Here is a 21,971-nt window from a genome sequence, read left to right on the forward strand (position 1 = left end):
GACGTGGGTGAGCGACTCAAACGAGGCAAGCTTTCGACGACTTCGCGATCTATGCTCACATTGCGGCTTAAAAGTGTGCTAATTTTTGATCAAATGGGAAGCAATTCAGTAACTGTCTGTAACTGGCCTTTCAAAAGTTATATACTGGAATCGAGTAACGGTACTGAAGATATTTATAAAAGTCCCTAAAGAAGCTGAAAACCCTTGTCTTCAAGCAAGTTTGTTTTATTTGGTGGTCTTCCTGCGTTGGCAAAAAGCGGGTTAAGTTAAGTAGTCAGCGTCTGATTTTTGTCAAGAAATAAGATTCGTTTAGCGAGTGGTATGATTCATGTAGAAGTACTTTCCGAAATATATCACTATTACAATTAGAAATTATAGTGAAAATAGTGTTAAAATTGTTGTTCATGTATGTATATGTGCGACTATGTGTTGTAGCAGCGTCACTCGGCGCTAACTTACTGAAACATTTAATATTAATTCTAATGTAATGACCTTTGTATACTCTACTGAGACCAATCTTTTCCCTACCGTTGTTAGTTTAATTGCCGTTGTAAACATTTTAAACTAAAATGTAATATTAAACAACAATTGTAACTGTAAGGAAAATTTACTCCGCTTCAGTTTCTAACCAAATTAAAAGTTAGCGCCAACTTCTATTGTCGAAAGGTTGTAAAAACTATCATTCGCCACATATACCGATGTTCATATGTACAGCCACCTTAAAACATGCAACTTTTAACCTTGTATGGCCGTTTCTCCTCCCTCTTGTAGTGGTTTGTAAAAGACATTTGTAGCCATTCACGACCGAAATAGTACTACACTTGCAACATCATTCCACCCCACCCTCATGCTGCACAATAAAGTGTGGTGGTCTCTAGGCATGGAAGCCACAAGCCCTAATAATGGTTAGTGCAGGAAGCATTGCATGGAATTGTGGCTAAAAGGATTTAAAAATAGGAAACAAATGTTTTAACTTTGGGGTTGTAGTTTTTCCTGTTGGCAGCTGAAACGAAACATTGTTGTTATTTTTTTATTTCACACACTTAATGACCTATTAAGAGTACGAAATGAACTGATTTTGGCAAGCGGAAATTGCGGAAACTCATAAATATCATTCATACTTATTAATATTATAAATGTGTATATAAATCTGATTCATTGTACATAAATGCTTATTATATAATTATTATTAAGAAGACATATTTTTACGGAGTGAGCAAAATTCGTTTGGATTCAACCCAGGTCCAAAAGAATGGACCCGGTTAGGTCCAATACATGGAATGAATGGATCCATCTTAAAAAGGCAGTGGGTCCACACGTTATGTGACTCCATGCTGCCAATGCGCATTTGCGACATTAGCCTTTACTGCCTTGCAACAAAATACTTCGATGGTGCCAAGATGCTCAACTAAGTAAGATTCTCAGATCTTTTTGATGCTTCAGTTTCTGCTGAGATGTTTTCGGAGGAATCATCTCTGCAGTCGTTTGCTGTAAGCAGACATGCTTTCCATGAGCATCGAGAGGTCCTTTCAGATACATACATATATGCTCAACATACAATGAGAACTCCGCGCATCTAATATCCCTTCTCGGACCTTACCCCTTCGCACGTTTTCTCTGCCTGCTGTTAGATAATTTCGAAGACAACATACGGGATCCTTATCGTTCAAGCGGCGATAAGATAACCACAACAAAAACAAAATGTGTAGACTGCAGGAAATGCCTCCTTAGACACAAGTACATGTAGGAATACATTCTGAGCAACAAGCTGCAAGAAGAGCTATAGAAATACACAAGCAATCGCAGGCGGAAAGAACTATTTTTCCAGAGATGCAGGATAAAAGCTTAAAACTACTACGTAACCGAATCGTCAAAACAACTAGTGCTGAAATTCCAGACACAGAAAAAGATAAAAATCAGTTCAGTTTCCCGTTAAGCTCAGCTTCGCTATCACTACAAGAAGAGCATAAGGGCAATCATTACAGGTAGCTGGAGTGCGCTTGGAAAATCCATGCTTCACTAATGGTTAACTACATATATGTATGGAGTGAAATATATTTTAACTTTTTTTGTAGTAAATTATTTCAATAAAGCGAGTTTTCAATTTCTGAAAATGCATTATACTTATACTAATTTTTATTAAAATATATTTGACATTTATGGAGGTAAAACTAGTCTTTATTATAAGTACTTAGTGGAAATGATGATGTTGGGTTAATGAGTATGAAGTCAAAGCCTAACGTGAAATGAAATTGTTTTACTTGTTCATAATGATTTACGTAGATAGTTTCTGAACGGTTCAGACAATAGGTAAGTATCTTTCGAAGTTGAGCAGCTATAAAACATATGTCTTTTATTATAGCAAATTATATTTTGTTTTTCGATTTGAACACTTAATTTACAATTAATAACTTCATAACGGAGGCACAATGTGAAAAGGCTGAGTGCATTTATAATGATACAAATAATCATAGCAAGTAAGGAAGCGCTAAGTTCGGCTGCAACCGATCATTTTATACTCTTGCAACTTGCTGGAATCAAAGCCAGGGAAATACCCTGTGATGTAAAACGTCATCTAGAGGATCGGAATCTAACCAATTTTTTATATAAACACATCATATATAACTTGTACATTAACATACATACGTACATACAGGATATTCAGCATAATATTTGTTAGAAAAACCAATGTATAATGGAGTAATTATAAATCAGAAATACTGGTAATAGTCATATGGGGGTTAGGTGAAGTTTTCGGCCAATTGTATTGTTTGGTACAATGATATACTATTATGAGTCAAATATGTTCTGAAAATTTTATTGATATTGGTCTACAACTTTGCTTCCGCCGTTTTTTTTGTAAATTTAAGGCTTTATTGTATAAAAACGGTCCAAAAGTGTTTTCCCTTATTCCCTCAAAAAGCAATGCTTAATTAACACACGAAATGCTTTATGATCCATTTTTTTGTAAAATAACACAAGTTGCTTTACAAAAATTCTATATTTTTTAATACCTAATAGAAATCATATTGGTGGTAGTAGTAGAGTAATAGTATTATTACGGGTCCTTAGCCGCACTTTTCTTGGAATTTAAAAAGAAAAGCAAAATTTCCCGAACATGTCGAGAATTCGGCTCAAAAATTAACATTTTCAGTTGAGAATACGTTTGGGATGCAAACAGATCTCTACAAATATTTTGTTGGGTTAATGTTGACACAAATGTCCAAGATCGATATAAAACGATTTAATCGGCCAGTGCTTGACCCTAGAGACATAAATTGGAAAACGGCGGAAGTTGCAGACTAATAAATCAAATATTGGCAGAGATATTCACTATAAAATCACCAATAAGTTCGAAAATCTTTATATTAGGTATATGGCGGCTCAGGGAAGTATTGACCCGATGCCACCCATTTTGGATACACAGAATAACTACTGCAGGAAAAGGATTCTATCTGCATTTCTATTGCATATTTCACACATTGACCGACATTTTCGAACATAAGTCAACTGTAGGTACTGGCGTCCCCATATTCGGTACCTAGGGTCTTGCACAGTTTTTGTTGGATTTGAACAATTTTTTGTCATAAAGTAGCACACACTAAAGGCATTATTTGTGCAAAGTTTAATCCCATTATATTAATTGCTTCTTCATTTATGTACTGGAAAGTAAAAGAGTCAAGTGGAATTAAAATTGTGCTATATGGGAAGTGGGCGTGGTTATTATCCGGTTCCGCTCATTTTCACAACGTGACAAAGGAATATTAAAATAATGTCACATTCCAAATTTTATCGAAATCGGTTTGTCGGGTCCAGAGATATGGGATTTCCCCAAAAAGAGGGCGGTGTCACACCCATCATCCAATTTATGCCACGGTTCCTTTAAAGCCTTATCATACCATCTCGACGGCAAGTTTTTACGTTTCTGGCCCATTTAGTTATCGATTTATTGCGATTTTAGTAGTTTTGAACAGTCCCGTTATATGGGGAGTGAGCGGGTTTCTCAACCATTTTCACACTGTCGGTAGGAGTTCTTAAAATATTCGTGCTAGGTGAATTTGGTTGTTGTAGCTTTAGTGGTTTAGATATGCACATTGAACATATTAGATATTTTTTCCCATAGGTGCCCCTGTCTACTGCGATCATTTGTGTCAAATTACAGTTTTATATCTTAATTTAGTTCTTGGATATGGCATTTTATATGTTTTCGGTTAATGGCCATTTGTGGCGGGCAGACAGACAGGCAACCGAATTTCAACTTCTCTCTACATAACCTTATATCTATCTCCCTTAGTTTTAGGTGATACGTTCAACCGTTAGGTGAACAAAACTATAATACTCTTTAGCAACTGGTTGCGAGAGTATAAAAAACTATGCTTATATATATGTACATTCAAATTGCATGATTTATTACTAACAAAACCATCACAACAGGACCTAATAAATGTATGGCACATAAGCTAAAATAATTTTCATTCGAAATTCAAATCATATTATTTGCCATTTTGCCTGTTCCCTTTCGAAATTGTTGAAATAAAATTACAAATTGGGAGCCGGTGAGTAAAAGTTGGCAGATAACAAATTTGTTTAACTTTTAAATGCAGAAATATTGTATTATGCATGTCTTCATACTTACATTAATCACTGCACGAAGTATGAAGAAGGCCACTTCCGCTTTGCACATTGCATCGAATTGCTAAAAAGAAGATTGGAAACAGCATAATCACTCTTAAAAAATACTTTGCACCTAAAAATAAATTTGAAGTTTAGTGTCAATATTTACGTGTGTGTTCACCTCAATCATGTATGTACTATATGTAAAAATGTATATTAAATCAAACAATCCATTGATGTACAGTAACATGAAAGCAAAAAATGTGAATACTCAGAAGGGTGGTAGTGGTGACTCTTCTTCTAACAGTACTACAATATTCAAATTACTTAAGTTAACAGCTTAAAATTAACGAGTTACCAACTAGATTTACAGATGAAATTGTTATTTGTTAGATTACACAGAATTTGGAACAGAAATGAGCCCCAACACAAAACTTATTCCTATTGACTCTATCGACCACATTAAACTACTCCCAAAATAACTCTCATATGGAATATTCGACCCAAGTAAAGCTTTTGAATGGCCCGTTTCTGCCAATAGGTTTCTACGAGAGTGACATTATTAAAATATATTCAAAATAGCAACAAATTATAGAACCAACCGGTATATATTTGACCTCAATCAATAATTATAACCATATTAAATCACGCCTTCAATTGAATGTTAATTTGATAAATTTTTTTCTACATAAATAAATATGTATGTACAAATACCCATATCAATTATCATCGTAATGAATGTTCATTTCGGGTATATTGATTAGAAACTGTAGTATTTAATGTATGCAATGTAAAGGATCGCAAATGATCCTAAACTAATAACAGATAAGAAATAGTTGTGTATGCCGTTGCGAACACTTTTGTTTAAGATACATATGTATGTGTACATGCGGTCGTTATGTACAGTAGATTAGTACTAAGATATGTGTATGCACTGTGCATGTGGTGCATCCTAAGGAATTCTATAAATAAAAGAGCTTTGGGCAACCAGAACTGAGTACTGTTTTAATCTTAAAACCTTCGCGTCGCTTTTACTTTACAGTCTCGGTGCACCATTTCGGGCGGATTTTCGGCTCTTGTGTGCTAAATGTTTTCATCGAGCTCCTCTAGTGTTGCTGGTTGACGGGTGTGGACCTTTGATTTAACAATCGTCTCCCTTGATCCTTGTGGCCTTGTGACTGGGTGAAATAGTGGGCGCAGCACCGTCTGTTTCCAATTTTAGTATCAGGTTTCGCCTGAAAATTCCAACTTAGTCTGTAGCAGAAATTTCTACATCTCGACACTCAAAAAAATCCCGATCGGAGGTCAACCACATTTTACTTAACCTATCCAAAAATTCTATAAACCTTGGATGACGACCTCAATACATTTCTATCGAAGCTAACGTATTCCCTGTTCTTTTCTTTTTGACTATTTTGAGTATTTTTTTCTATTAGCTTAAGCAAAGCACTTAGTAGCATTTCCGCACACTTCGCGTGAACACTTACTGACTCACAGACCCAAAGACAATGAGCCACTTTAACTTTTCACTTTCGTTTCGAATCAATTGTGAATGCAACTGAATTAACACTAAAAATAACTGCAACAAAACAAGTACGAGTATTAAAAACAAATTGAACTCGCACAAAATGTGAAAAATCTGAGTTATGCAGAAAGTTCGTCAGCGACAATAACAACAAATCGACATGCACTCATTGCAAATTGTTGCAATGCCAGTGGAGTACAGTTATTCGGTTGCAGCACTTGTGAGAGGGACCGGAAAAAAGAAACTTTGCACCAACTTTCTGTACGCTAAAAGCTTTAAAATATACAGGTGACTGAGTGGGTGGAAAGTGAGTGGGATTCGAAAAAGTGTGTGGGCCACCACTTCTGAGTATTGGTGAATTCAAAAATTGGTTTGAGGAGGTGGCTGGGTAGTTGCATGGAGCCGCGCAGGTAGCTCAAAGAGTAAATAGGGACTGAGGTGTACACACATCTACTGCAATAACGGCAGCGAACCACCACAACAAGCAATGCATTTGAATTTCGCTCATGAAAAACTTTAAACATTGTTGATGGTGAATACCGGATTTACATACACACATACCTTAAAATAAATTATGCGCAAGCTTGACAGAAATAGCGTGGAAGTGACAAAAATGCAAAATGCTTGTGAAAAAACTGACAACTCCTGGAAAATTTGTAAAATATGTGCAAATATATTTTGGTTAGCCGGCGGAAGATTTGTTGTGGCACTGCCAGAACACTGTTATTTAGGTTTAGCGACATGCTTTGACCAAATATATGTAAAGAACTGCGCTAGTAGACATACTCGTACACTAAATTTCGCAGAGGTAGCTATTTGCGGTAAAATACATCTTTTTTCGCAAATTTAAAATTTGTAAAAGACGAAAAGTTTGAAGTCTTGTATTAGGTATAAGAGAAATAATGGTAGTATGGACTTGATTTTTTCTTATTTTACTACATATTATTAATAGAAAAGCATGCTTTCTGAGTTTATTATAGGTACCTAACGTCACCAATATATACATATGGAGTACAGTCAGCCGGGTGTTTCGAACTACTATATGGTGACTAGTGCAAGTTTTTGTTTTATTTTATAAAAAGTAAAAACTATTAGTAGTGGAGTAGGCAAAGTTAGTCCGGAGATATGTGATTTCAACTAAAGGTTTCCAGCGCCCGGTCATCGTTCAATATTGGCTCCTATAAACCGTGTTTGCACCGTCCTTGTAAAAGTTAATGCCTTTGACGTATTAGGTCTGGTTCATCACATTTCAAATCATTTTTAATTATTTATTTAAAACCAAATATGCCCCGACCTAATACTTATAATTCCTTGTACCAAGTCACATTATTGAATATTATTGTAATGCCGAGGAACATATTTAATAAGTATTATTAAGACTTCTCAATTTTTACTCAAGTCACAGCTCGTATAGACGGACGAACAGACGAACAGGTAGACAGTCAAAGTCAATCAAATTTGAACTCGTCTCATCACCTTGCCATATGTATGTATAAATCAAAAAACGTGATTTTTGAGTTAATGGTGCAGAATTGTTGGTTAAATCATACTTCATGTTGAGTGAAAAATTCATATGAATATCTGTTATATGCTCCGCTTGAGAAGAGGTGTAAGGTTGGAGTCACCGTGTAAGGTTGTAGTCAGTTGAAAATTTTAAACGCGTTTTCTGGAGAATCGATTCTTTTTACTTATGCCGGTCTTGCAGCAAATGAGCGATATGTATTAAAATTTCACTTGAAGAACATTGGAAACATATCATATTTCCTATCAAAACATATATTGTGTATTACTGAAATCAGATTATCTAAACAAAATGAGGTATTCCGAAGTCTTTGGTGATTAATTATTACTTAACTTAAAAAAAATGGAGAAAATTTGTGTCTTTCGTACAGAATGAGCGAAGTGTTTTCCGCCGAAGTTAGAAGTTTCCAATAACAAGTCAGAAGATCTGAAAGTTTAAAACTAAAGTTGTTTCGAGGATATAAATTGAATTAAAAACTGTTACAAAAAGTACCGGGAAATTGTAAATCAAACACAAAATATTTAATCATTTATCAAGATTTATTTTATCGTCTTCAAAGCCTCACCAGATTAATACTACAATTATGCCAACGTAATACTTTTCACACTTGGCCTTATCTTTTCAATCGACTGAAAGCGGGTTCAACTGAGCGGTAATTTCAGTTTGTGTAACAAGAAAAATCACTGGTAGCCACATCTGATGAATTCATTACGGGTTTGGCTTTAAATTCGGTACCAATCCGAAGCGTTGGGCCATTATCATCGTGTAAATTTCTTGAATTGTTCTTCTTCGTTTTTTCCCTCCATTCCGATGTTTGTCGACTTGTTTGCAAGTTAAAATGTGTTATAATTCTTTCCGTGAATGTGGGAACGATCAAGCAAGTTCAAAGAGACCTGTTTACGGTACTCGTTTTGAAAAAAAACCCAGTTTTATCGGGACGACTTCGGCATCAAAGCGTTTTATACGCAAAACATCCACCAAAATCACTCGAACCTGACCTGACGATTTTCAATCCTTCTTTTTTTTAATATTTTCATCAGTTAAAGAGGTCGAAGTCGTTCTGAACGAGGCATGTCTTCAACGATCTCTCGGCCGTCTTCATAGGCTTTGTTTGACATTTTTATCCATAGGAAAAATAGCAACGCACTGCTGAGGTGTACTTAAGTGGTTACATGGGTTTACGGATTTCAAAAAATCGACATTTTTAAATTCTACCACACCTTTAGAATATTGTCTTAAATTTTCGGTTGATGTTGATCCGAGTAATAGTTTCGGAAACTTTGATTTTTAACTACATAACCGATATTCAGGAAATTTTGCACAAATCTTTGAGATATAATTTTTAAAGACTTGGAAGAAACATTTTTTTCGATTACAACTATTTGAAAAAAAATTTGTCGCGAAATTTAATTTATTTGCAAAATGTTAGCCAAAAATCGAATTTTCAGTTTTTTCCTTAGTTTAAGTTCTTCGATATGGTTTTGACTAAAATACTTATTTTTGCTCTTTAGATGAATTAGAATTTTTTTCTTAATTTTATATGTTTGTAACAATAAAAAATTCTAATAAAGTGATTAATTTATTATATGAGAAAAAAATTGTTGGAAAAAGGCTGTTTTTTTCACCGAAGAAACCCAGCAGCTGTAAACAAATTCGTTGACAGATGGCACTCATATTTGCCATAGTACTAAAGAACATACAGTTCATATAAATTTTCCGGGTGCTTTTTTGTCAAAAAGTACATTGCAGTTTTGAACTAATATTATTTTCTTCCGACCTTAATCTGACAAGTGTCAGCTGCGAAAAAAATTCACAGGTGAAAAATATTTCATATTAATAAAAAAACTTTCTATAAATTTAATATAATAATTTTTTTCAATATTTTTGGCTGAATTTTTCTTGGGTAATTGACTAATAAAAATTTTTAAATATCCCACAAAGGAATGCAAAATGTCACCACATTAGAATAACAAAAACTTTTAAAAAGAATTTGAGGCATGCAAATTGATATTATTTATAATGTAGTGAAAAGCGCTTTGTTTGTATGAGAAAAAATTGAAAATATTCGCTGTCAATAGAATTTCAGTTTGCTTTTTCAAATTGCGGTTAATTAAAAATATTTCAAAGCGAAAAATTATAATATTTTGACCAAATTATTATAGAGTTTTTTTGCTTTCATATTGATTGTAAAATACTCAAGTACTGTACACATGCATTTGGTTTTACAACAAAGAATTTCGCTTTCGCTTTCATTCGGCAAAATTTTGTTGCAAAAAAACACTTCTCTGCATGCATATATTTCTCTATTTCTTCTTGCTAGGAACTTTGCTTTGAATTTGTAATTCGCTAAATTAAAAATCAGACTATGAAAACGAAAGAATAAACTGAAATATGCAAATGTAACGGCGAATGGCGATGCAAATGCAATGCATGAAAGAATCTAGACGAATCAAGGCCAAAAACAGCAAGTACAACAAGCACTGAGTGAATTCAAACAAAAGTATGCGATAATCAGCAAAACAAAGTGCTAGCAACCATTCACTGCCCTTCCTCCTGCACCTCTGCCACTTCAAGACCCTCTCCCCTTCTCCTGCGTTATCAGTTGAGTAAAGAAATTTATGCAGTTTCCTTTGTACGCATAAAAATCGCTGCTGCTCGCCGTTCGGCAAACCAGAGGGCCAGAGTGCCTCAGTGCATTATTATGTAAATTTTTATTTTACAATCTTCACTGCTTGTTAGCATCAAATTGTTGTATGAATTTGTTGAAGCTTGTTTGCACCGTGGCTCCCGGTCCTTCGCGTACACGTCCGCCGGTGGTCAATAAAAACGAATGAATGAATGAGTGAACTCAATAAAAATTATGAATTGTGTTGCATACATTAAGGTGTATCAATTGTTGTAGCACGACCGACTTACTGACCTTATTTACATGGTCTCGTAAAACATTGGAGTAGACCATGGCCACCGCTTCCAGCGCCATAAACGTGATGTAGCCAATTATCCATGGCACTATGAGACCAGGGTTCTCCTGCAAGAAAACGAAAAAATTTGGCAATTTATTACGATATTAAGGGATCATTTCCATAAAGACATAAACACACATTTTTATATAGGTATTTGGTGGTGTGTATATAAGTTTTTGCATATAGTGAAGCCATTTAAGCAAGTTGAATAGTCATCCTGCAAATTTAATTCGGTTTTGTTCCTACATGTAATTTAAGCAACAGAGAAAATTGTCAAAGCCAATAGTATACCAAGACCCGTAAAAGAATCGGATGTGTTTCGAAAAATATCGGTGAAATCTGAATCCGACCAATTCGGGCTTTTGGAAGGAAAATTGCGCAGTGAAATGAAAGGGAGCTTTAATGATATGGAAAGTGACAATGAAGTGACTTATGACAATGACATTAAACATTGATTTAAGTAATTCTAAAGTGGTTACACATTCCTTTTCGATAAGCCCACGTGCTCCAGAACTAGCTACAAGGGACGATAATAAAACAAACCGCATTGCCTGACCGCTGATATCTGAAACTGTAGGCATCTCAAAAATTGTTTGGTTCAAATACTGCGGCGTGATTGCTTTCGAATTTCGGACAAAATGTAGAACCGCCAGATCACTTTTCAGCAATGTTTGATGCTATTTAAGCTCAATCTGAAGGTTTTTCTGCACAGTTAAGGGATTGCCGATAACACATGTACTCGTATTCACTGGTACACACCAACTCCGAAAAAGGCAAATAATGTTGGATCACCTAGTATATGATAGTCTGGTAGGAAGACAAAAGGTTTGACATAACTCTATAGAAAATAGAACTGTACTCATCGAATAACAGGGAAATGCAACATACCTGGTACAAACTGCTAGTAGACTGGAAGTGCATTTAAAACAAGTAAGGAAGGGCTAAGTTCGGGTGCAACCGAACATTTTATACTCTTCCAACTTGCAAGAATCAAAGCCAAGGAAATACTTTAAGATGTAAGACGTTAGAGGATCGAAATCCAAGCAATATTATATATACATATACGACACGTTAGCTCATTTTCATTGAGATAACTCACATATTTGCCGATATATGCGGTGCAAAGTCATCCGGAAGTTCGATTATCATTATATTAGGTATATGGCGGATAAAGGAAGTATTGGTTCGTTTTAACCCATTTTTAATATACCGACATATCATTGCCAGAAAAGTACTCGTACTATCCCTGAATTTCAATTATATATCTCATACATTGAACAGTATTCTCGATCAAAAGTCAACTATAGCTACTGGGGTCCTAGGTGCTTGAACAATTTTAGTCTGATTTGAACAATTTTTGGTCATAAGGTGGAATACACTAAAGACATTATTCGTGCAAGGTTTAATTTCGTTATAATAATTGCTTCTTGATTTGTATACTGGAAACTGAACGAATCTAGAGGAATTTTAAATTATATACTATATGGGAAGTAGGCGTGGTTATTGTCCGATTTTGCTCATTTTAACAACGTCACATAGGAACATATGTATATGAAAAGAATGCCACGTACCAAATTTTGTCGAAATCGGTCATTAAGGTTCCAAGATATGGGATTTCCCCAAAAAGTGGGCTGTGCCACGCCCATCGTCTAATTTTTACCCGCCCCTATAAAGATTTATTATACCATCCCGGTGGAAAATTTCTACGTCTTCGACGCATTTAGTTATTGTTTTATCGCGCTTTTAGTAGTTTTAAATAGCACCGGATTATGAGGAGTGAACGGGGCTTTCATCCGATTTCATCCATTTTCTCAGGAGGGGTTCTTGTAATATTTTTGTTGGATGAATTTCGTTGTTGTAGTTTTAGCCGTTTAGAAAACATATACATTAAACTTAATAGAGGGCGGGGCCAGGCCAACTTTTTCAAATTTTTATGCCTACAGAAGCCCCTTGCTACTGCGATCCCCTGTGCCAAATTATGGTTTTACATCTTAATATAGTGCTTAGTTATGGTATTTTATAAGTTGCCGTTAATGGCGATTTGTGGGCATGGCAATGGTTGGATTACGTAAATCTACGAAATCTTAATTTTTTTTGTACTAAGGAATCTTCAGTTACAGGGTGCACGGTCGGACGGACAGATAGATAGTCAACCGGTTTTCAACTTTTCTCGTCACCCTATATCTATCTCGCTTAGTGGTGAACAAAACTATAATAATATGTAGCAACAGGTGGCAAGCGTATAAAAGCAGTAAAATTTGCTTCGATATACAGAATGATTATGAATGGTAATTATAGGTGCGTGGGAGTGGCGCCTGTTTTGATTATAGAAGAGAAAATAATTAATTAGTTACTGATTTTGTGAAAGTAGTAAAACTGATGCCAAAATGTGTCTTAATGACTATTGACTGGGGTTCCTTGCAAGCGGGATAGTCTTTCATAAAAGAGTTACTTATGGAACAAATTTACTGGCGTAGAAACCGCATACAAGTACTAATGGTACTATAATATCCTATAGGCTAAGTATGCACCGAAGACGATGGTTCTCATTCGAAACTCAAAAGTGGCTGTTATGGACAAAAGTTTCAAAAAATCCACGAAATGGTTTTGGATGGATCAAATTGGTTGAAATTATTGAAGGTCTAGGGATTGCAAATTTGTCATTAAGGCTGTAATACTGAAAAGGAAGTATTTGAGACCCTATAAAAATAAATATAAATGATCAAACTGAGTTGATTTAGTCATGTCCGTCTGTCCGTTTCTGTTTATCGGCCTGAAGCACCATCCTTAGCATACTATTTTTGGCTTGATAACAAAATGATTTCAAAGAAGAGATAATCTTATTAAAATTTAATAAATTTGGTTTGGTTTTGGATATTCGGATTTATAAAACGACTAAAGGTGCTGTGAGATGTAAGTTATTCTATCTCTCCCATAATAGCATTGTGACTATGCGATGTTTTTGTTACATAATCTGCAAATGTCGCAACTAATTTATGAAATATTTAAATTTAAGTAGCAACCATGAAAACCTAAATGCCAAAGACTCCAGATACGATTTATTGCAGTGACATTGCAGTTTCATTTAATTAAAAATTAATGAAAACCCTCTAGTGAGGCAAATTCCTGTAGAAAGACAGACTGTCCTTCTTTAGTTTACTCGCGCGCATACACACGCACATATATCATTCCCCAAAGCACACATACGAGCACAAGCACACGCACACACATTAAAATAACACATGCGATTATTTATACTGCGCCATTGTCTAACAGCAAATACGCATTTGGAAAAATGTTTATTCAATGAGCACCGCTCCTCGCCACCAGCCATTGCACATTCACACACATACATACGCTCTTATGTATTAGCGTCTGCACGCTGCACGTTGATAGCAAAACAAAGCGAGGCGACTTTTATTCGTTTAATGATCAGCACTCACACACACACATTCACAGCGCTCACCGAGAATCTCGCAGTGACTCGTCGCCATTTGAATATGTGCACATGTCCGTGCGTGTGTGTGTGTTTGAATCCTTAACAGCTTTCCTGTTTCTCATCGTTTGCTGCTTATTTTCGTTGGCTCGTTGGCTGGCTGACTGCTCGACTATTTGGTTTCCTGCGGATTGCTAATGCTATTGTTCGAGCGTGTAAGTGCGCGCATGCCTGTCCCCCGTGTGTACATGTGTGTGTGTGGGTAGCCAGCGATGTGGCCTGTGTGCCTCGGTCTAGTGGCGGCGGCTAGAGTGGCGTCTTGTTGATTTACTACACGTGTGCTGTGAGCATGAGTGCGTCTACTCTGAACATAGGAATGTCTGCTACCCAAGGCTCTAACTATGCTAGCACGTAGGAATATTGTTACGCACACATTCACAGGCACATTTGAATTATTAATTTATATCTACGCCGTTTTTGCTTTAAGACTAGTGCTGAACGTGTGCTGTCAGAATGTCAGCTAACGCGCTCATGAAATCTAAAATGATTATAAAAACTTTTTATATCATACGCGCCTATAAACATACACGTATAAAAGTGTATGCATACTTATATAGTATACGGTAAATATGATAAAAATATTCTCAAACCTTGAATAATTCCTGAAAGTAATTTGCATAAATATTATTCAGTAGAAATAAATATTTGAATAAAAATAGCTTTCTTAAGCGAAAACATTAATCATAACTACAGAATTGGAGTTAATGGAAAGTTTTGAAAATTCTGGCCCACTAATGCCAGTTCGAAATTATTTATGTGTTAAAAATTAAGTTTTATGTTGTCCTTCCAATTATAAAATACACTTGACGATCCAATGTGCAACGAGCAGAGCTATTTAAGTAAGCAGCCGAGGAACTTATAAAACTATTATCCTGATATTTTCAGATAAAAGTATGTCCGTTGAGTCCACAAATAGCCTTACGGCCAAAACTCAACAACCAACTAACATTGAATCAGCTTACATATTAATGCTTCAATAAAGGAGTTCTTATCCCCTTGCAGCATGTTGCTACAGAGCCACTCGTTCTTCTTTTTCGCTGCTTGGCGCCAATTAGAGAAGCGAGGTCCTTCTTCACCTGAACTTATAGTGGAGTGGAGGTCTTTCTCCTCTTTTGCTTCCCCCGGCGGGTACTACGTTGAATACTTTCAGAGCTGGAGTGTTTTCGTTCATTCGGCCGACATGACCTAGTTATCGTAGCCGCTGTCTTTTAATTCGCTGAATTCCATTTTGGGGAAATCACCGAAATAGACTGACAAAAACGACTGTCAACAGATAATTGCGCAAGATAAAATTCTGAAAATTTGGCGAGTAGCTATTATAGTATGCACAATTTTAAGTAGAAACTTTTTCAGATGTGCCGCTAGCTTCACGTTGAGGTCGGTTATTTATCGGACAGCCCTCGTATACTATCTCATACAGCACGTCGTTTCATCAAATGCGATGTTCGCCATGGTAAACGCGAAATCGACCATAAATCTTTCGCAGAACCTTTTTTTCGAAAACTCGTAATGTCGAATCAACATGTTGTCATCGTCCATGCCTCTGCACAATATAACAGGATGAGTGACTTATAGAGTTCGTCGTCTTTGTACGTCGAGAGAGGACTTTACTTCTCAATTGCCCACTCCGTCCGAAGTAGCACCTGTTGGCAAGAGTTATCCTGGGCGACGACTGTTTGTTTGATAACAGGAGATATTTCGTCTTGCCCTAGCTCCTTTTAATGCTGTCGAAAGCAGCTTTGAAATCAATGGTGTGAAGAGATGGTGTGCGTCGATTTTCTTTTCACGGGTCCTTTTAAAGATTTGACACATGGTGAATATCTGGTCGGTTGTTGATTTTCCAAATCTGAAGCTAAACTGATAAGGTCCAATCAGCCCCCGCCGCTTTTTTGTTCATCAGACGAGTAATTGCTAATCAAACTTCTTTATGGTCGGGCAATGGAACGTCTGTTCCATCGTCATCGATTGGGGAATCGGGTTCGCCTTCTCCTGACGTTGTACGTTCACTGCCATTCAGCAGGCTGGGTGTTCCCTCCTGTCGGCCAGCTTGTCAAGTTCCTCATACTCTCTTACTTCTCTTTTCGTCTGAAATTGCGTCTCACCTCCCTCTACAACCTAGTGGTAGTGCTATAGCGCCTACTGCGTATGACTCATACAATTAATTTTTACTTTCAGGAATATACTCTCACTTAATCAAGATATTGTAGTGATGCACTGCCTATTTGGATGCAGTTTATTCTATCATTTCCAATATATAGAAATTGCATATATCTGAGACTGAATCTGTTTGCAATTGTGCACACATATTTATGGTTGCCTTAAGATAAGTGAAGAATGGCAATCCCAGAGAGTGGTAAGACCGAACTTCATCGTTAATACCAAATTATAATTTAATTTTTGTATCAACACTGCAGCTATTCATCCATTTTTTGTTAGAAACTGCGTTTGGCTTGTTATGAATGCTTGTGCGTCGTTCGCCCATAATCTAGCAAAGTAGCCTCAATTCCTTGGCGATACAATTATCAATGCGATTTTCTGTTGTGATATTAAAAATGTCTTACCGGTTACACATAAAGCGTCATAAAAAACCACTTTGTTCAGTAGCAAGAATCAGTGTAATCCACCAACTTTTACAATAGCTATGTGTTGCTGTATTATTGGGTAGTCGAAAAAGTCTATTCGTAGTTTGTCAATAGATGTCGTTGCAGTATTATGTCTCTGATGCTACCAATAACATTTCGTCATACCATATAGTGTTGGAAAGGTTCTCACCTTAAGCTTCATTTAACCAAAAAATTAAATTCGGGGAAATTGAGTTACAGCTGTTCAATGAGTGAAAATAATGAAGAAATTTGCTATATTTTTTGAAATTTTTGTATAGAAAAGGGAAGAATGCCACGCAAGCCACGAATGAAATTTGTGAAGTTCAAGGAGATGATGCTGTATCAGTCGTATAGCACAACAATGGTACGCTCGCTTTCGTTCTGGAAATTTCGATTTACACTGATAGAATAATGTCGCTGGCGGAAGAATGGCAAAAAATTGTCGATGAAAATAGTACATATTTGGTTAATTATTTATTATTATAAATACAGTCAAAGAAATTAAAATTTGATTAAAAATACGAAACGGCTTTTTCGACTACCCAATATTATTATAAATAAAGTAAAAAAATATTAAAATAATTCTTACGAATATAAGTTCTGAACAAATGGTTATGATTTAAAATATAATTTTGATATTTAAAAATTGTATTGAATTGTAACATAAAGAGATTAAAAGTACCCTGTATTCGTCTCCTGGTTCTAAGCTGCCTTCCCACCAATTTTCAACCGTTCTTGAGTTATAAATAGTGTAGACAATTAATATCACCAGACATAAGACATTAAGGTGCTTCTCAGAAATCATTTGTGAAAATAAAACAATTATGTATAAATTTGAGTTGTGTCGTTTTTGAGTTTTAAATGCAAAATTTTGCACTTGCTAAAAATTTCACACAAAATCTGCTTCGTAAACTGTTTGCGGCACAAGTTGTTGTTGTAATACAAGCCATCAACAGCATCATATGCATAAATATTTGGGTTTTTGAAAGAAATTTGCATTTTCATTATCGTCAATAATCATCAACGCTGCCACTTCGTCATAACGAAAGTCATGGCAGAAGCACAAATGCGAAGTGTGAAAAAATAAAAGAAACGCCTTCAGCCGCATTTTGTAAATGTGTGTGGATGTGCGTTGACAGCCATGAAGCGCTCGCATTTCTTTTACGAACTGTTTGTGTTGTGTGAAAGCTGCAAAAGCCATTCAGGCAATTTGAATAGCAACATTTGGCATTGCTTTCACATTTTGGGCATTTCTCGAAAATCATATAATATCATATATGTATATGCTTAGCACACACACACCTACATTAAATACAAAAGCAACAAACGCTCTGGCAAATCCGCTTGCGTGAGTGTATTGGTGTGACATATTTTGCATTTTGCCTGTGAGTGCGTGTGTGTGTGTGTGTGATGTAGTGTCGACATTGGCATTCAAATAAACTGTCACGCATTTGGCATTTTCATGTGACTTTTAGCCAGCCCTTGCTCCCATTTTCTCTCCTACGGCTCACGTTCTTTGGCTTATTCCAATTTTTTCTATGCTGTTTTGTAGGGGTGCGTTTTTGGCTGTATGTGTGTGTGCATGAAATGTCCCTGAAACTGTAAACATTTGCTTGGCCTTCCGCACACACACTCTCATATGTAGCGGTTATGTGTTGTTGTTTTTGTTGGTGGGGGCGTGTGTGTTGTCTACACGTGTTCCGCTTTATTTGGTCTGATTTTAGGCGTGAAACTCGTGTGAATGCATGCTTGTGCGTCTGAATAAATGTGTCATTGCGCTGAGCTTTTGACGCAAAAGAGTTGTAGGAAATTCGGCGGTTCGTAAAAGTCAAAAAGTTCTTGCTTTTGCTTGAAAGATAAAAATTTTGTGTTTATCTTAGAGATCTGAGTGTTTAAATGACGCTAGTAAATGCTTCTAAAGCCAACGCACTTACCTTATAAATTCCGAATATTAACATCACGCTCAGCACTATCATGGACATTTGTGTGCCGATAATGGCGAAATAGGCTATTTGAACACCTGAAAGAGAAGAATTGGACGCAAAAAATATAATATTTATCATATATTTATATTATATTTTATTTCATATTTTTTTCAAATCATGAGAAATTATTGTTTTTATGTAAATAATCGAGTATTTTATTTTCAAAGATTTTATATATACTCTGTTTATATAAAAACAATTAATTTATTTCCTTACCATTTGTGGTTATTAAATTTTCTTTAAAATAAATTTCTGTAGTCACAAGTATTTTCAATATTTTTTAAGTTACAGTCTTTCAAAGAGTAGGCATCAGTTCAGTCAGTTATCTTTAACTTTATATGATGGTGAGACTTTCGTTGCAAATTTATGCTATTGAACGTTTTTGAAAATCGAATGATGCCGGTAATACAGTTCATACAAAATATGTTTTTTTTCAGTATTGGGTTCCCAACGTTTGAATATTTCCAAATTTATAGTTTACTTATAAGTCCCATTGTGGTCTCCAGTAGCAATATTCAAAATAAAACCAAGCGACAACTCACAGATTGAATAACCTGTTTGTACTCATTCTTCTCAACCCAGCTGCGATTGTTTTTTTAATATAGTATACTGTCTGTTCGAATATCATTGAACATGCTCATATTAAAATAGTCGTTCTTTACAGGCATGTTTTATATGACATTGCATGTCTCTTCGAACTGAGATAATAGCTGGCAATGATTTTTTATTCTAAGAATTGAATTTACCAACATTTTATATTGTGGAAAAATGCATTAAGACAATAATATTGGAATGTCAAATCTCTCCCGTCCGTTTTTTTGTCTTTTGAATTTCGCGGCTATGTATAAAGCGCTACGGCTCGTATCTGGTAATGCTATACATCTTTGAAAGGTCTTGACATAACCTACAAAACAACGCTGTTTACGACATTACATAGACATGTAAAAATGGAGTTCACTAACGCCAAAATGCGGGCTATTTTAAAGTTTACCATCGTTAAGGGCAAATCCGCTAGAGAAGCGTTCTATGAGATTAATGGTATTTTGGGGGATGGTACTTTATCACTTCGAATTGCGGAGAAATGGTTTCGACGATTCAGAGCAGCTGAAAACGACAGCATGGATAAGCCAGCCGGCATCAAGGAAAACATCGAGTTAGACCGGCATGTGGCATCTCGTGACATCGCCCAGAAAATGGGAGTCAGTCACCAAACTATATTAAACCATCTGCAGAAGGCTGGATACACAAAAATGCTTGATGTTTGCGTGCCGCATAATTTGACGCAAAAAAACCTTGTGGACCGAATCAACGCCTGCGATATGCTGCTGAAACGGAACGAACTCGACCCATTTTTGAAGCGGATGGTGACTGGCGACGAAAAATGGATCAAATATGATAATATCAAGCGAAAATATTCGTGGTCGCAGGCCGGTGAATCGTTCCAAACAGATGCTCCCATATAGTCAGACGCTTAATTCTACCATCTACTGCTAACAACTGGACTGCTTGAAGCAAACGATCCACCAGAAGTGTCCGTAGTGGCCAGAATTGGCCCACAGGAAGGGTGTAGTATTCCACCAGGACAATGCCAGATCTCGTCAGAGACTACGGGAGCCCGGAAATAGCGCCAAGTGCTTACCACCTGTTCTTGTCCATGGCGAACGCCCTTGTTGATGTAAAGTTGAACTCAAAAGAGGCTTGTGAAAAGTGGCTGTCCGTGTTCTTCGCAAATAAGAAGTGGGGCTTCTACGAGGGGTTATTATGAAGTGTCCGTATAGATGGAAACAGATTAACGAACGAAACGGCGCATATTTGAACTAAATCCGATCACTGTAACACTTTTTATAAAACATTGAATAAAGAGAAAAAGAGTGGGAGATATTTATTTAACAACCTAATATGTGAGAAAATTCCAGGTAGATGTAATTAGATCCATTTTTATTCCAAATAAATTGTAATATTTTCGGGAAGATTGTTCACTGTTCACTTCTTTCCTGAGGAATGTACATATGTGTTAATACCAAGAGTACTTGTTGTCTTATAAAGAAATGTTAAAATTTAGAATCCAAATGTACTTTTTCAATGTTTTTTCTCAGGCATGGTATTGAGTGCTGAAGTTCTTATTTCTTAACTTTCTTCGCTATTGTACGACTGCTCGATAAGACGAAAAATTTGTGGATTGGTCTTTTAGCGTGTTGGTGAACAAGTTTAGTGTCACAACTCGAAAACAACCGTCACTTGCTGGATGTGTTAAATAACTTTTCTGGTAGGTTGTGTGTACTCTTCTCTTAAAATTACAATATATCCTTCTTTGCTATTGTTTGTCGGAATTTTCCACAACTTTCTTTGTTTTCAACAATTGTGTTGGTTTTCCCAAGCCTTTTATTTCTTAAAATTATCTTTTAAAATCTGGTCGCTTCATCCTCATCTTCAAATATTCAACTATAACTCCTATTTTCCATATTTCTCCAAAATGCCAAGGTATCAATTTAGTTGAAATCTCAGTTATTGAATGTTCAAGGATTCTTCTCCAAATTCATTTTCTGAAATAAGTTCTTCACCCCGAAGAGAACTTTTGCTGGACATGGTAGTTTCAGCCTACCCAGTTTTTTCCGCTGTTTAAGAAGAAAGATATATGGTAGATAAAATTTTGAAACTTTCGTAGTTTTTTTTACTTTCATGTCAAAGCGGTAAAGAATTTCCGGTTTTTATTCGATAGTAAATTCATCTAACAGCATACCACAGTAAAAAGAAAAGTAATTTTGGGATCTCCTTCTTGTAATCTCGTTTTACAACGTTTAAACTTCTCGAAATACTCCGCCGTTATTTCAAAGTACAATTTTTGAACTTCAAGAGAAAATTTTGTTTATAATTTGTGTGAACTTTGTGCATCTGAGAAACACAATTTTTAAAAGCTTGATGTTATCACTATTATTATTATTATTTTGATGAGATCTATTACTTTTCAGAGCCGTACAATTTTCTCTTTGAATATGGAGATTTTTCTCATTAAAAGGTTATCCGATTCTAACTGGGTGTCTTCCCTTGGTTTTATCGTAGTGACAGAACACTGTGTTTAGTTTCTTACTAATACGACTTAAGTGATCAATTTAATAGGCAGGAATATACACCCGTCTTACAATTTTTTGTTTGGAAGACTTTTTTTTAATTTGCCTGTATTTTTACAAATATTATTTCGTTTTCTAACCTCGTTGTAGGTTCAATAGGACCAAATGTCTGAACTCAATGAAAAATCTTTAAGC

The 21,971-nt window shown here is 35.8% G+C and overlaps 1 protein-coding gene across 2 annotated transcripts in view; it reads right to left on the reverse strand.

The window, feature by feature from the left end:
• Positions 1–21,971, reverse strand: part of LOC105223791 (uncharacterized) — a 141,360-nt gene that overhangs the window by 25,231 nt on the left and 94,158 nt on the right. For both annotated transcript variants that reach the window (XM_049458438.1, XM_049458437.1), the window contains exons 5-7: positions 18,658–18,743; positions 10,582–10,689; positions 4,637–4,696 (exon numbers count right to left, since the gene is read on the reverse strand). In XM_049458438.1, coding sequence (XP_049314395.1) covers positions 4,637–4,696; positions 10,582–10,689; positions 18,658–18,743 — 254 coding nt within the window. The remainder of the gene's footprint in view (positions 1–4,636; positions 4,697–10,581; positions 10,690–18,657; positions 18,744–21,971) is intronic.

This window comes from Bactrocera dorsalis, chromosome 5 (genome assembly GCF_023373825.1).
Source record: "Bactrocera dorsalis isolate Fly_Bdor chromosome 5, ASM2337382v1, whole genome shotgun sequence".
Taxonomy (NCBI): Eukaryota; Metazoa; Arthropoda; class Insecta; order Diptera; family Tephritidae; genus Bactrocera; species Bactrocera dorsalis.